We start from the raw sequence: 14,420 nt of genomic DNA, 5'->3' as shown, positions 1-14,420 counted from the left end.
CTTCTTCTCTCTGCTAACACATCTTAAGCTATGTTATTCAGACAAAGAAAGCAGCCGTGGGGAGAATCCACAGATTGGAGTATCAGACAGAGGTTCTCTCCTCTACCCTCCCAGCTGCTAACAACTGTGACTAGACATTAAGCTTGTTCTTAAACAGAACTTTAATCTTATGCTGTTCAAAATGTAGCCTCGATCATGAGCGAACACAAAGCCTTTACCACATTTGGGGAGGCACGGCTGGACTCCTGCGGCTGGAATGGAGAGAGGTCAGCCACACAGCTTGTCCACTGCTCCTCCAAAATGATACGCTTAGGTTAAAGTAAGTGTGGCATTTATGGCATGTCCAAATTGTAAAAGGGGCTTAAATACAGAAGCCAAATAATTACAGACTTTTAGAAAGAACATGAAGGGAAGAGTGAAGAGTTCCTGTCTGAGTTTTGTGAAAACAAGCCATGTGGTCTCAGGCAAGTCACTTCAGCCTCAGGTTTCTAATCTGCCAAGTAGGAATAATGAAGCCCTGCCATACCTTCCTCATAAAGGTGTTGTAAATTTTTTTAAAATATTAATACTATACAAATGAGATATTACTATAGGCCTCCAATCAGAGGTACTCTATCAATAGATTTTTTGAAAAGGTGTATTAATAAAATAGGCATATCTTCAGAAGGAAGATCGTTCACAACAACACGTTTGGAAGTGAAATCCTCTTTGAGGTAATTTGCCTGGTTTGTCTAGAGCTCATATTCCCAGTAGAAGGCCGAAGAAATGCAGAAGACCAACCGTTCTAAGAAACCCCAGGAGCAGTGTCTTTCTGTCTGTCTTTAACAAGTAACCCAGTGTCTCTGGCTTCTTCCCAGTCCCACCTGTCTTTTCCCCTAACATAATATGCTTGGTCCTTTTTATTCTGGAATCACAATATTTCTCTGAACTTTCTCCTTTGGTCTAGAAAGTCCTCTCCTCTAATTATGAGAAGTCCTTATATATTCCAATAGTATCTACAATTACACTTCATCAAGTCTCACAGAAGGGAAACACATTCAATCTCACCTAACCCTGTTTAAAAACATCCTAAATGGCTCAAAATCCTATGTAAACAGCCACGGAAGATCCAAAATCTTTCACCTCTAGACTCCAGATCTCCAGAGTTGAGTGGGTCAAACAGCAGCATAGCTTCTATGGAACTACCAGGTGAAACAAGAATAATGCATGTGGGCTTCCCTGGTGGTGCAGTGGTTAAGAATCCGCCTGCCAATGCAGGGGACATGGGTTCGAGCCCTAGTCTGGGAAGATCCCACATGCCATGGAGCAACTAAGCCCGTGTGCCACAACTACTGAGTCTGCGCGCTACAGCCCGTGAGCCACAACCGCTGAGCCCGTGAGCCACAACCACTGAAGCCTATGTGCCTAGAGCCCATGCTCTGCAACAAGAGAAGCCCCTGCTCACTGCAATTACAGAAAGCCTGTGCGTGGCAATGAAGACCCAATGCAGCCAAAAATAAATAAATAAATAAAATTTAATTTAAAAAAAAAAAGAAAAGAATAATGGACGTGGTATTGACCTGGACTCAGCAGATCCAGAGAGCTTCGTGGCTCTTTCACATGAGGACATCTCTTGAAAGAGACACCTTCAGCCCAGAGCTATCATGACCCAGAGATACAAGTGCTCACCTGATCTAGTGTCTACTATAAGAATTAATGAACTCTGAAACAATATGCCATGTTAATGACATAGTTATTAAAAAGGAGTACCTACTGAATTAAGGGAAGCATTATACACCAAATAAATTTCTATGACCAATTAATTCTTATATCCTCACCCACACCTATTACTTTTAAGTTAAAATGTTAATTCTTTTTTTTTTTTTTTTTTTTTTTTTTTTTGTGGTACGCGGGCCTCTCACTGTTGTGGCCTCTCCCGTTGCGGAGCACAGGCTCCGGATGCGCAGGCTCAGCAGCCATGGCTCACGGGCCCAGCCGCTCCGCGGCATATGGGATCCTCCCAGACCGGGGCACGAACCCGTATCCCCTGCATCGGCAGGCGGACTCTCAACCACTGCGCCACCAGGGAGGCCCTAAAATGTTAATTCTTATAATAGTAGGCCAAACTGGCAGTTAAGAACAAAAACATATATAGAGATTCTGCCCTTGAAAATATCCCTCATCTTAAAAATTAAAGTAGAATTGTATCATCTTTTAAGAATTTTTATAGAAGCAGGTTTTAATAAAAACTACTCTAGGGACTTCCCTGGCAGTCCAGTGGTTAAGACTTCGCCCTCCAATGAAGAGGGTGCAGGTGCTCCCCTGGTTGGGGAGCTAGGGTCCCCTATGCCTCACGGCCAAAAAACCAAAACAGAAAACAGAAGCAATATTGTAACAAAGACTTAAAAATGATCCACATCAAAAAAAAAATCTTAAAAAGAAAAAAACTATTCTAAAGATAATAGAGTCAAGATTTTGGAGTTTACCTAATTAATCTGACAGCTTCCAGCTCCTCGGCAGTTGGTAAAGAAGTCAACTTCAGAAAAACCATGTTGAACATGCAATAATCCACAAGTGCTGCTGCCTTCTTCACATCACTAATGGTGACGGTGACTTTTGCTAAATTTGAAAAGAATTTCTGTACAATATCATCCAGGTACTGAACAGTGACATCGCCAACTAATAAGAGGTCTATTTTTGCCTGAAAGAGAAGGAAAAAAGCAGAAGCATCACACAATTAATGTCTGGGCATAGAGAACATGCCGTCATGTATGAGAAGATAAATAAAGGCTACAACTAGCCAATGACTGACTACTCAGCTATACTGAATGGTCAACTATAAGCATACCTCAAGGGCAGGAACTATTCATTTCATGTCCTTAGAACCTAGGGTAGTGAATGGATCTGAAAGTCATGCTATTTTTTAAAGTTTTGCCTACAAATACTATTCTACTGTGGTTTTCCTACAAGTTTCTTTCTCATCCTATTAACGATAGATAGGATTCTTTCTATAGGCCCAGTTTCCCAATCGCCCATCCTGCTGGAAAACCTGTTTACTAATGAGAGAACCAAGCTGGTGACTCTCCCACATGATTTATTTTGATGAAACACATTCCGGAGAACAGAGAAAGATTTAAATTCCCTGAACTTAAGAAATACTCAAATCAAGTCCTTTCTTTGAATGGAATATACATGCTATTCAAATCCGAACATTAGGAACCAAAGAGGCTCTTTATTTCCATTTTGGGGATATTTTCAAGCATGTTCGATTAGAAAAAATATAATTTCTATCTTCATCTTTTATTTCTCCATGTTTTATTCTGTACAGATATTAAACACAATCCACTTAAAATGACAAAGAACAGCATTACTGAATATGCCAAACTTCTCTCAGTAGTTTCAAATGTCATATATATGTATATATGTATGTATGTATATAAGTTTTGGGGAGCTTCATTCTGATCCATTGATTTATTTGTCTATTCGTGGTTAACAGCACAGTCTAATTGCTAGCTCTTTATGTTTTATATTTGCTAGAGCATATGGTTCCCTCCTTGTTACTTTTCAGTTTGGTTCTTTGATATTTTCCCACAATGTCTCTTCCCACAGAATTTTATCAACAGCTTGTCACGTTCCATAAGGAACCCTGTTAAAATTTTGATTACAGTTGCATTTATTTTAAAAATTAGGGAATATCATTATGTATTACGTCTCCCTATTTAGGAAGTATGACTCAGAGAAATCAGACCTTATCTCCTTCAGTTGTTTGTTTTTTTTGTTTGTTTGTTTTTTTGTGGTACGCGGGCCTCTCACTGCTGTGGTCTCTCCCGTTGCGGAGCACAGGCTCCGGACGACCAGGCCCAGCGGCCATGGCTCATGGGCCCAGCCGCTCAGCGGCATGTGGGATCCTCCCGGACCGGGGCACGAACCCACGCCCCCTGCATCGGCAGGCGGACCCTCAACCACTGCGCCACCAGGGAAGCCCTCTCCTTCAGTTTTATAGTTACTTGCACATAGATTTTGCAAGTGTCTTCACACATTGATTCCTAGATTTTTCAAGATTTCAGAGACATTGTGAAGGGGATATAGTTTCTCACTACATTTTCTGATTGATTATAGCTGACATAGAGAAAATGTACTGATTTCTGTATAAGGAATTTGCTGAAAGTACTTTTTGGTACTCTCCATTTAGTTCCAGTACTTTTTAGTTGATTCTTCTGAGTTTCCTAGATAGGTAATCATACGGTTTTCAAAAATGACATTTTTGTCCCCGTCTCCAGAATTTATTTATGCCTTTTACTTATTAACCTTAAAGCACTGGCTAGGACATTCAAAACATTGGTAAACAGCAGGAGTGAAGTGGGCATTCTTGCCTTGTTCCTGACTTTAGTGGGAATATTTCAAATGTTTTTACTACTACATGATAATGAAGTTCAATACCCTTTATCAAGTTAAAGAAGTTTCTTTCTATTTGGAGGCTAAGAATTTTAAATCAGAAATGGGTGTTAAAATTTACCAAATGCTTTTTCTGTATCAACATGATCACATTTTTTTTTCTCCTTTCATCCGTTAGGTAGTGAATTACATTAATAGATTTCCTAATGTCAAGCCATCATTGCATTACTGGGATAAACCCATACTTATTGCAAATAGATTCAATTCATTCATATTATTTTAGATTTTTGCATCTACGTTCATAAGTAAAACTGGATAAAATTTTGTTTTATTGTACTGACTTATCTGGTTTAGGCGTCAAGGTCATGTCAGCCTTGAAGCAATAGAAAGCTTCGAAATTATTCTACAGTCTTGAATATTTTATAAAACATATAAATTATTGGCTTCTTGAAGTTTAGGTAAAACTTGTCTGTGAAATCTGAGCCTGAAGTCATTTATAAAGGTAGGTTTTAGACTACCTTCTACAGTTCCTTAATGCTTACTAGTAAAATAAGTGTTCTGCCTTTCTTAAGTGAATTTTTTTTTTTTTTTTTTTTTTTGCGGTATGTGGGCCTCTCACTGTTGTGGGCTCTCCCGTTGCGGAGCACAGGCTCCGGACGCGCAGGCCCAATGGCCATGGCTCACGGGCCCAGTCGCTCCGCAACATGTGGGATTTTCCCAGACCGGGGCACGAACCCATGTCCCCTGCATCGGCAGGCGGACTCTCAACCACTGCGCCACCAGGGAAGCCTTAAGTGAATTTTATTCACATATATTTTTAAAAATCCATTTCATTTCTTTTCAAATGTATTAATTTTTAAATTTATACAACATTTATTACTTGCGTTGAGTTCATCTTGCTTGCTTTCCAACTAGAAATTATATTTATTTATATTATTTATTTATTTTTGGCTGCGTTGGGTCTTTGTTGCTCCGTGCGGGGGGCTTTCTCTAGTTGCAGTGAGCGGGGTCTACTCTTTGTTGCCGTGCACGGGCTTCTCACTGCGGCGGCTTCTCTTGTTGCGGAGCACGGGCTCTAGGCACGTGGGCTTCAGTAGTGTGGCCTGCGGGCTCTAGGGCGCACGCTCAGTAGTTGTGGCGCATGGGCTTAGTTGCTCCGTGGCATGTGGGATCTTCCCGGACCAGGGCTCGAACCCGTGTCCCCTGCATTGGCAGACAGATTCTCAACCACTGCACCACCAGGGAAGCTCCAACTAGAGATTAATATATAATTAAATTTTTTTCTATCTTCTTTTTCTGGTAATGCTTTATTAGAGACTAGAACTATGTGGTTCAATATGTGGTTATTTTATGTTAATTACAATTAAAGTGTGAAATCAGTTCAGTTACACTAGCCACATTTCAAGTGCTCAGTATCCACATATGGCAAGTGACTACCATTTCAGCATAATTATAGAATAGTTTCATCATTGCAGAAAGTTCTATTGAATGACGCCGTCATTCAAGTGGCACTTTGTTGTACCCTACAAATTCTGATATATTGTGGTCATGTTCATTCATTGCTAGTTTATATAATTTCAGTTTATATTCCCATTTTAACCTAAGAGTTATATTAAACTCCTATCTAAAGATGTTAATTTTCAAGTGGATAGTGTTTTGGTTTTTAAAAGTTTATTTGGCTACTGACTCATTTCTTATTTCAGTGCATTGTCAACAGTGGATGCACACTATATGACTTCTACTTTTTAGAATTGGTTGATATTTTCTCTGTGACTTAATACACAATTTTTAATGTTCCATGGATACTTGAAAACAATGTGTATTTTCTGTTAGGCATGCAGCCTCTACATAGCTTTCAGACTGAACTTGCTCGTTGCTTTCTTATTTTAGGTCTACTTGGTCTTTCAGTTTATGAGATAGATGTATAAAACCTGCCCTTGCTAATTACGGTTTGTCAATTTATCAATTTCTCTAACTATAGACTCTATAAATAAACTATGGATTAGGTACATAAAGGTTCATAACAATTTTATATATTCATATAAATATATAATACTTTATACTATATAATGATCTACAATGTTTATGTAGTATGTATTAACATATAAATATCATATAATTATAGAGAAAAACTATATATAAAATATATCTTTGTCCTTTTTAATGCTTTTCACCTGAAATTTTATTTTTTTGTGATATACAGCACTTAGTTTTTTATACCTTTATTTTGAGGTTTTCTGTATCATTTTGATTTTGTATGAATTTTTTAAATAAAATATTTGACTTTTTTAGGTTTTTTCCAATCTGAGATTTCAGTTTTTAAGTAATTAATAAGTTTTAAATAAGTAATTACTTACATTAATGACACTAGCTAATGAACATTAACTAAGGTAATCAGTGTAATGTAATTAATTGTGAAACATTCATAACTTAACACGAAATGGTCTTATTCCCTTCATTTGTTATTTCAAGTTTCCCATTTACTGTAATTTTCTTTTTTCCCATGCTTCCTGTTAGGCTGATCAAATTGTCCTTTTTCCCTCCTGCTGCTCCTACAATAATTTGGGAGTTAAACTCCTTATTTATGTTCTTTAAGTGGCATTAGGGCTCACAATTCAGTGCTAGCTTTATAGTCAAAATACTCCTACAAGTCAAAATCTGTTTGTCTCTGACCTTTGAAGATACTGGGACATTTTCTTCTCACAACCAGAGTTGGTGATGAAAAGAAAAAGCTGCCTTGTTTTTCTTTTAGTGCTTTTCTCTTATGCTGTGGATTCTGATCATTTCCTAGGATGTGTCTGGGGACGGACCTTACTCACCCTCAGCCCACTTGGCATTCAGTGGATCTTTGGCTCTGGAAATTTCCTTCTATTATTTCTTTGATTATTTCCTCCTCTGTTGCCTTTGTCTATCCTTGGAAACCTTCTATTAGATGCTGGACACCCTAAATTGATCCTTCAAGTCTCAACTTCTGCAAGACTTTCTTAAGTTTATTGTTCATATCACCAGCTCAGGCTTTAGTCCTTCTAAAGACTTTTATAATTTCAGTTAATTTAACATGAATTGCTCATTTCTAAGACTTTTTTCTCTCTTTTGATAATTTATCATAACCTGCTATTTTTAGGACATGATATCCCCTGTGAACATACAAATTAGAAATTTTAAGTTTTTTCTATCCCCTTTATAATCTGCCTCTGGAATAGTTGTCTGGTGATCCTTGGTTATCCAAACATAAATATGACTCAAGGACTCAGCTGACATGTATGAGCAGTTTCCCCTGCAGCTGGGGTGGTCTGCTTCCCCAGTCACTGTTTCTTCTAAACTGTGGGTTTGGTGTGAATAGTAGGGATGATGGAAGAAAGGCTGGAGAGCAAAGTGGCTGGGACCAGCTATTTGTCAAAATATAGGCAGGCTTTACTCTGAAAACCAACGACTTTGGCTTATTTCTCTCCTGGGCAGAGCTGCCTTTCCTTTCACCCTTGTCAGTTGTAGAGGTCTGGAAACGACCAATACCAGGAGCCCGTGTCCCACGTAGAGTTCATTTTCTTTAGAAAGAGCAGTGCCTGGGTTTGATTCTCTGGTTAAAAGTCCCGTTGCTCTGGCTGTAGCAGGAGTGAAGGGGTACAGCCCAGGGGTGAAGAAATCCAGGGCCCCAGCCAGCCCAGGGGTTCTGCCCGCAGCTAATCCTTTACCAGGGAAGCACCCTCAGGCCCATTTCATCTTTGCTTCTGCTAACATTCTGCCTGCACTATCACTAGAATTGTTTTACTGGGGCATTTCTTCTCTATGTCTTTTATGCTGTGTTTTGTTTTTCTTTTTCCACTTTTGTTTTGGTAGCAATTTGATCCCATCTGCTTTCTAAATTTCAAGCTTTCCTGTGGATTTTTTTTTTTTTTCTTTTAATGTTCAGAGAGAGCTACTTTGCTCAAACCAAGATCCCATTAAGGACTATGAGTTGCACATGGTTGCTATGTCTCCTGGGACTTTTTTTTTTTTTTTTTTTGCGGTACGCGGGCCTCTCACTGCTGTGGCCTCTCCCGTTGCGGAGCATAGGCTCCAGATGCGCAGGCTCAGCGGCCATGGCTCATGGGCCCAGCCGCTCTGCGGCATGTGGGATCTTCCCGGACCGGGGCACGGACCCATGTCCCCTACATCAGCAGGCGGACTCTCAACCACTGCACCACCAGGGAAGCCCTCCTGGGACTTTTAATTTAGAATGCCCCTCACTTTTTTTTTTCCTTTCAATGATATTTACTTGCTGAAGGTATGGACATACTGTTAAGTATCTCCTGCCAGGGAGACTGAGGTGGCTGGAACGTTGATAGGTGTGCTCAATTCATCATTGCCAGCCAATCCCACTCACCCACCCAACCCTATTTTAAACAGAACAAAAATTCAAACTCCTTAGCGTGGCCTTTCATAGCCTAACATCAACCCATGTCACCAGCCTCATGTCCTTCTACATTCTAAGAAGACAGCATAACACTTTCAAATGACCTTTGAAATTTGGAATTTCTGCAGTAGAGAGTATCAGGAACCTTCTAGAGTGTTTCCTTTTCATTTTATAAACATTCCTCATTCCCATTGGCACTTGGAGGAAGGGGGGACTCTAAGCCGCTGTGACGCTTTTGAGTGAAGAGTGTTTGTGAATCTCTGCTATGGCACAGGATTTCTTCTAGACAATTACACTGCCTTTGAAGCAAATGCCAAGCATTGAAACAGTCATTAATGAGTGGTCATAAAAGGAGTGATTATCTTTTTGTTTTTTACTTAACCAGGTTAACTGAAGCAACCTATGCATGTCCGAAAATAACCTCCTTCTACAGATGGGGTGACCATTTAATTTACCTTCCGAACTGAGACACTTGAGAAAGGGGGGGCTTCCCTGGTGGCGCAGTGGTTGAGAGTCCGCCTGCCGATGCAGGGGACACGGGCTCGTGGCCCGGTCCGGGAGGATCCCACATGCCGCGGAGCGGCTGGGCCCGTGAGCCATGGCCGCTGAGCCTGCGCGTCCGGAGCCTGTGCTCTGCAACGGGAGAGGCCACGGCAGTGAGAGGCCCGCGTACTGCAAAAAATAAAAAATAAAAAAAAATAAAAAATAAAAAAAAAAAAAAAAATAGAGAAAGGGGGTGCTATTAATAATTACACTAAAAAAAAAAGCCCATATAAACCAGGATATCCCGGGCTATGAATCACTTGTAAACCTTTCTATTAGAAAAGTTTATTTTCTTTTTCCTTTAGAACCTCCTGCCACTTTTATGCATCTGCATAAATACGTTTGATGTCTATGTAGTCTTGCCACAGATATTTATTAAGCCCCTACAACAGGGCAGATGCTGTGCTGGGAATTCAAGGTGAACAGACAAGCTCTCTGCCCTCATGGGGCTTACATTCCAGGAGGCTTTTTTTTTTTTTTTTCCCGATGATAAGAAAGTCTGGCTTTCAGTCCTTTTCCACAGGGAAAACAGTGGATGCGCCCAGTTCTACCAAAGCTATTACTGATCCTTTTTTAACAGTCTGATGCAGTGGGAAGAGGGCAAAGGCTTTCGAGGTGTGCAGAACGGCGTCTGCCGCCTGTCCAGCCACTAACTATCGGCTCTGAGTAAGATACTAATGTGATCCTCATCTGGGGGGCAATAATACTTACATCACAAGACTGTTATAAGGAGTAATGTTTGTACAATGCCCTGTAGGTGGTAGTTATTGCCATGTGTTCTCAGGTAATACCAAACCCCAGCACAAAACCCATCAAATCAACCTGATGGGGAAGGGGAGATGGCGAGATAGAAGTAAAAGGAAAATGTATCTGTGTCAGGCAGTGAAAACAGCCCTAAAACCGAACTGCTCTCTGCATTACCTGAGCCACAGGGCTCGGGACACAGGGCCAACTGAGAAGCAAAGGTAAGTTTTGAACAACAGGCATCAGTTGCTCACTTGAGCCCTTTCCTGGATAGCACGTAGCGCTTCTGACCACATTCCCCTCAGAGGCCCAGTTCCCAAATTCTCCAGAATCGCTCAGCTAGTCTTGTGGAGAGAAGTCTAGAGCAAGCTTTGAAGGGCAGAACCCGGGTACTGGGGAGAAACTGAGGAGAGGGGGAAAGAGATCCGGAAAGGGATGAGAAAGCCAAGTATCACTCACCGGTCCTTCTGTGCCGGAATCAAAGGTTTGGCAGTGCCTGGCAGCCGGACACAGAGGGGCAGGGAACAAAGCAGCTCTGGAAAGAACTGATGTGTTCTCCTGCCCCAGGCTTCCGTCCCCGCCCCACAGAACCATCACACTGGGAATGTTCCTACTCAGACAAATCAGAACACGGCCCTGGTCCACTATCCCCAGGTAATTCAAATTAACTGAAAAGCTTCTAATCAACTTCAATTTGAATATTTATGTAGTTAAAAATATCTTGTTGATGGTGTAATATGAGCACAGGTGATGAGAAGGATCCACAGATAAGAATAAAAGGAAAATGAATAAAACGTTCTAGTACATCAGGCTCGGGAAAACTGCTTTTAGTACTCTAAGATTTTCACCTGTGAGCATCGCGATGTGAACCAGTGCTAGCCCTCCTTTGGTGGGAATTTTTTTCCTATTTGAATTGCTTACTGCCCTCTTTTAACAAAAGCAATACATATTCATTGTGGAAGGTTGGAAAATTCAAAACAGTCTAAAGAGAAAATAAAAAGCATCGAAGTCCAGCACTCAGGGATAAACACGACTACATCTTGTTGTAGAGCTGTTAAGTGTGGGCAGTTTTTACAATGCGACATCATGGTCACCAGTGCTCTTCATCCACTCTGATTTCTGAGATCAGGGGAAGACGCCGGGCACTCCAGTCTCTGCCATTTTTAAAACACTGGATTTCCATTTGCAATCTGTGGCAGGCTAAACCCTTAATTAGTAACAGCAGGTGCTGAAGTGCTTAAAGCAAATCACTCCTACATTTTAGTGAGCTGTTATTTATGTCACTCTTATCACTGGGAGCAGCACTGACAACTAGCAGCAGCTGCAGGGCTGATGCCCTCACGGGGCAATTGTTGGCCTCCAGTTTCCCCAGGAGTCAAGGGATTTAAGCAGCTCTATCTGGAGAAACTGAGTGAGCTCTCCCAAACAAAAGGTTCAGTTGGGGCTTCAGACTCTTAAGGGTGGGAAGCCACAGTTATTTATGTACTACTCGATAATATTTTATTCAGAGTTCCATTTTGTGCAGCTTTGCCTAATCCTGCAGCCCCAAAATACTGTTTTTCCTCTGAGTTTAAATAGGTGCCTCCATTTTTAAATAATTAAGAAAAAACCTCTCAAACTCGGTCCACTCCAAGTGGTAGGGATCCGGTTCAGAACGCTTGTTCTTAAGGAGGAGATTTAAGTATGCAGAACATTCTCAGGGGTAACGAAACTTAAGCAGCGCAAAAGGTTTCCCTCTCACATTTATCAAGACGTGAAATACTCAGAAGAAAGCCAACACCAGGTCACCTTGCTTTCTGGGGTCGGTGGGGTTTTGTTTATGCTTCCTTTCTAGTGGGCTGCTTTCATTTTTATCGAAAACAGTCACCAAAATGATTCTGTGCGTCTGCCGAGGGGATGATAAATAAGGTGCGTCCAAAAGAGGCCAAGGGGCCTTCTGACTTCCAGGGAGGGTGGGCGAATGTGTGAAGAGGGCAGACGCGTCTTCCCGCCAACGGCACGGTCTCTACACACGTCTGCCTGTTTGAGGGTCAGCGCGGAGAGGGCAGTACAAGGACACTCTGGACGCCACGGCAGTGAGCACAGCGAAAAAAGGCACTTAGAGCTGTGCATACGAGATAGCTGAAGATCAACTTTTCCATATTCAATATGTTGAATAAACTTTCCTACACTCAAACTGAAAAGTGTGAAATCAACTTTCCTATATTCAGGCTGAAACCAAAGTTGTCACTCCCGTTTTTATCCGGCCACCAGCCCGAATATCTACTCTACGACGTCTTGCTCCCGCGTCGCCCCACCAACGGTCTGGGGCCGGAAGACGGGTTTGGGTTGGCGAGAGTCAAGAGCTCGAGGGGGTGACTCTGTGACACAGTCCTGTCGCCCTCCCTCCTCGGGCCTCCGCTCCGTCCTCGAGGTGGGCAGGCGCCCGCCGTCGGGCCCCAGGAGCGAGATGGGACGCCCGGGGAAGCGGCCGGGAATGGCTCGCGCCCCGCAGTGGCCCCCGGGCCGTCCCCAGACGTATTGGCCTGCGCCCGGCGTGGCTGTGCCGCCCCACTGGGTCGCCGCGCCGGCCCGCGCGCGGTTTTAAACGCAGCTGCCTCCCCTTCCTCCTCCTCCGCCTCTTACCTGCTCACAGGTTTGGCCGAGCTCCGGGCGGATAATTGAGTCCGCCATGGCCCGTTGCCCACGTGCGGGTCCTGGGGCAGCCTCGCCACGGTAGGAGCTCGCAGCCAGCCCGTCGCGTCCGCCGCCAGCCGCGCGCCAATAGCTTCGTGCCCGAAGCTGCGGGGCGCCCGCCCCCGGCCCGCCCCCGGCCCGCCCTTAAAGTGGCCCTGCCTCCCGCCGCTGCTCCGAGGGTCACGGCCGGACCGGGGCCGGGGGAGTGCTTCCGGGGGTGGGGGTACCCGGGATACGGGGATGGGCGGCCCCAAGGTGCCCTGCAGGTCCTAAGGAGACCCCGTCACTGGAGCGCTGCCCACCCAAAGTTCCATTCCACGTGCCCCCGGGACATCACACAGCTCAGGCCCCAGGAGGAACTGCCACTCCCCGCCTTGGGGCGGGTGGAGGGGCGCAAGGGCTTGTCTAAAAGTCTTCAGAGTGTCTTATGGGAACGCTTTCAAGTTTAAATATTAGGAATTAGCAAACTGGATTTTTTTCTTTTTCCAAGACAAACATATGAGAGGACAGGGAAGGTTGAGGACTGTTAATGGTGCTTTCTTTCCAAACTACTAAGAACCTAAAAATTTTAGAAGCATTTCATGTTGTCCTGTGAGTCAACAAATATTGTCCTCATTTTCTCAAGTGAGAAATCTCCAGGTGGCGGCTGCTATGTAATCCGCTTTGTTCGGCCTCGCTGACATTTTACTGAGATCCATGGAGTGCCAGGACCTGTAGGGGATCCTTCCTCTTGTCTTTACTACTGTTCCCATTGCTAAAAGTCGGTGGAGGTGAGGGGGTGATGGTATCTTACGGTGTTTGTCACTCTGGATTTGCCTAGACTCTTGACCTTACTTGAACATGTAATATGCACAGGCTCTACCTGAACCACCATCTCTGATCTCTGGGTAAGCCTCCCGTTTCCTGAGCAGGTGGCGGTGTGTTCTGATTTAGATCATGACAGCATGCAAAAATATAGTGGTTGTCTACGATTTTCATGGGAAGAGAAGCGCAGATAAATTTCTGCTGGGATCATTCTGCACTGTTTTTGGAAGTAAATGTACACATTTTAATAGATACGAATTTTGGTTCTTGATTGCTTTTCCACCTAATCAGGAACTGAGAGTGTCTAGCTAAACATCTGTGAAGCAGTTAGTTTGCCCAACAATATCAGCAGAGGTGAAATCATGCCCAGGCATTGGTGTAGGGGTGAACTGAGGCAGCTCTGAGCACTTCCCCCAGTCTGGCAATCAGTTTTGCCTTGACCTAAAGGTCTAGATTAGCAAGTCTGATGCTAAAAGTGACAAAGACATTGTGGAAACTGATACAGATTCATTGTTTTTAAATTTGAGTGGACGATGCCCCTAAGCTTATGTGAGAGGAAGTAATCATTCCTGTGTTGGAGGAAGCAAAAAGATAATATCAAGTATAACATTCAGTATCAAGAATATAAGATCCAAGCTCCATAAGAACCAGATTAGATATTTGAATAGTTTCCAATCTCTTAAAAGAAAGAAAAAGAAGCTTACTTTGTAAATGAGCAGGCATCTACATCATAATACAATGACTCTCACTGGGGGCGATTTTTGTCTCCCAAGGGACATTTTTTCACTGTCACAACAGGCATCTAGTGGGTAGAGGCCAAGGATGCTGCTAAACATCACACAATGCACAGGACAGCCTCCCAGAACAGAGAATTAATTATCTGGCC

At 43.0% G+C, this 14,420-nt stretch overlaps 1 protein-coding gene across 1 annotated transcript in view; it reads right to left on the bottom strand.

Annotated features, from left to right (window-relative positions):
• Positions 1–12,727, bottom strand: part of SOHLH2 (spermatogenesis and oogenesis specific basic helix-loop-helix 2) — a gene marked incomplete at both ends in the record, with an annotated part of 40,352 nt that extends 27,625 nt beyond the window's left edge. The window contains 2 exons of the mRNA XM_079722108.1: positions 2,466–2,680; positions 12,680–12,727. Coding sequence (XP_079578234.1) covers positions 2,466–2,680; positions 12,680–12,727 — 263 coding nt within the window. The remainder of the gene's footprint in view (positions 1–2,465; positions 2,681–12,679) is intronic.
• Between the last annotated feature and the right edge of the window lie 1,693 nt (positions 12,728–14,420).

Source organism: Hyperoodon ampullatus, assembly GCF_949752795.1.
Source record: "Hyperoodon ampullatus genome assembly, chromosome: 16".
NCBI classification, from domain to species: Eukaryota; Metazoa; Chordata; class Mammalia; order Artiodactyla; family Ziphiidae; genus Hyperoodon; species Hyperoodon ampullatus.
This window is presented reverse-complemented; position numbering and strand designations above follow the sequence as displayed.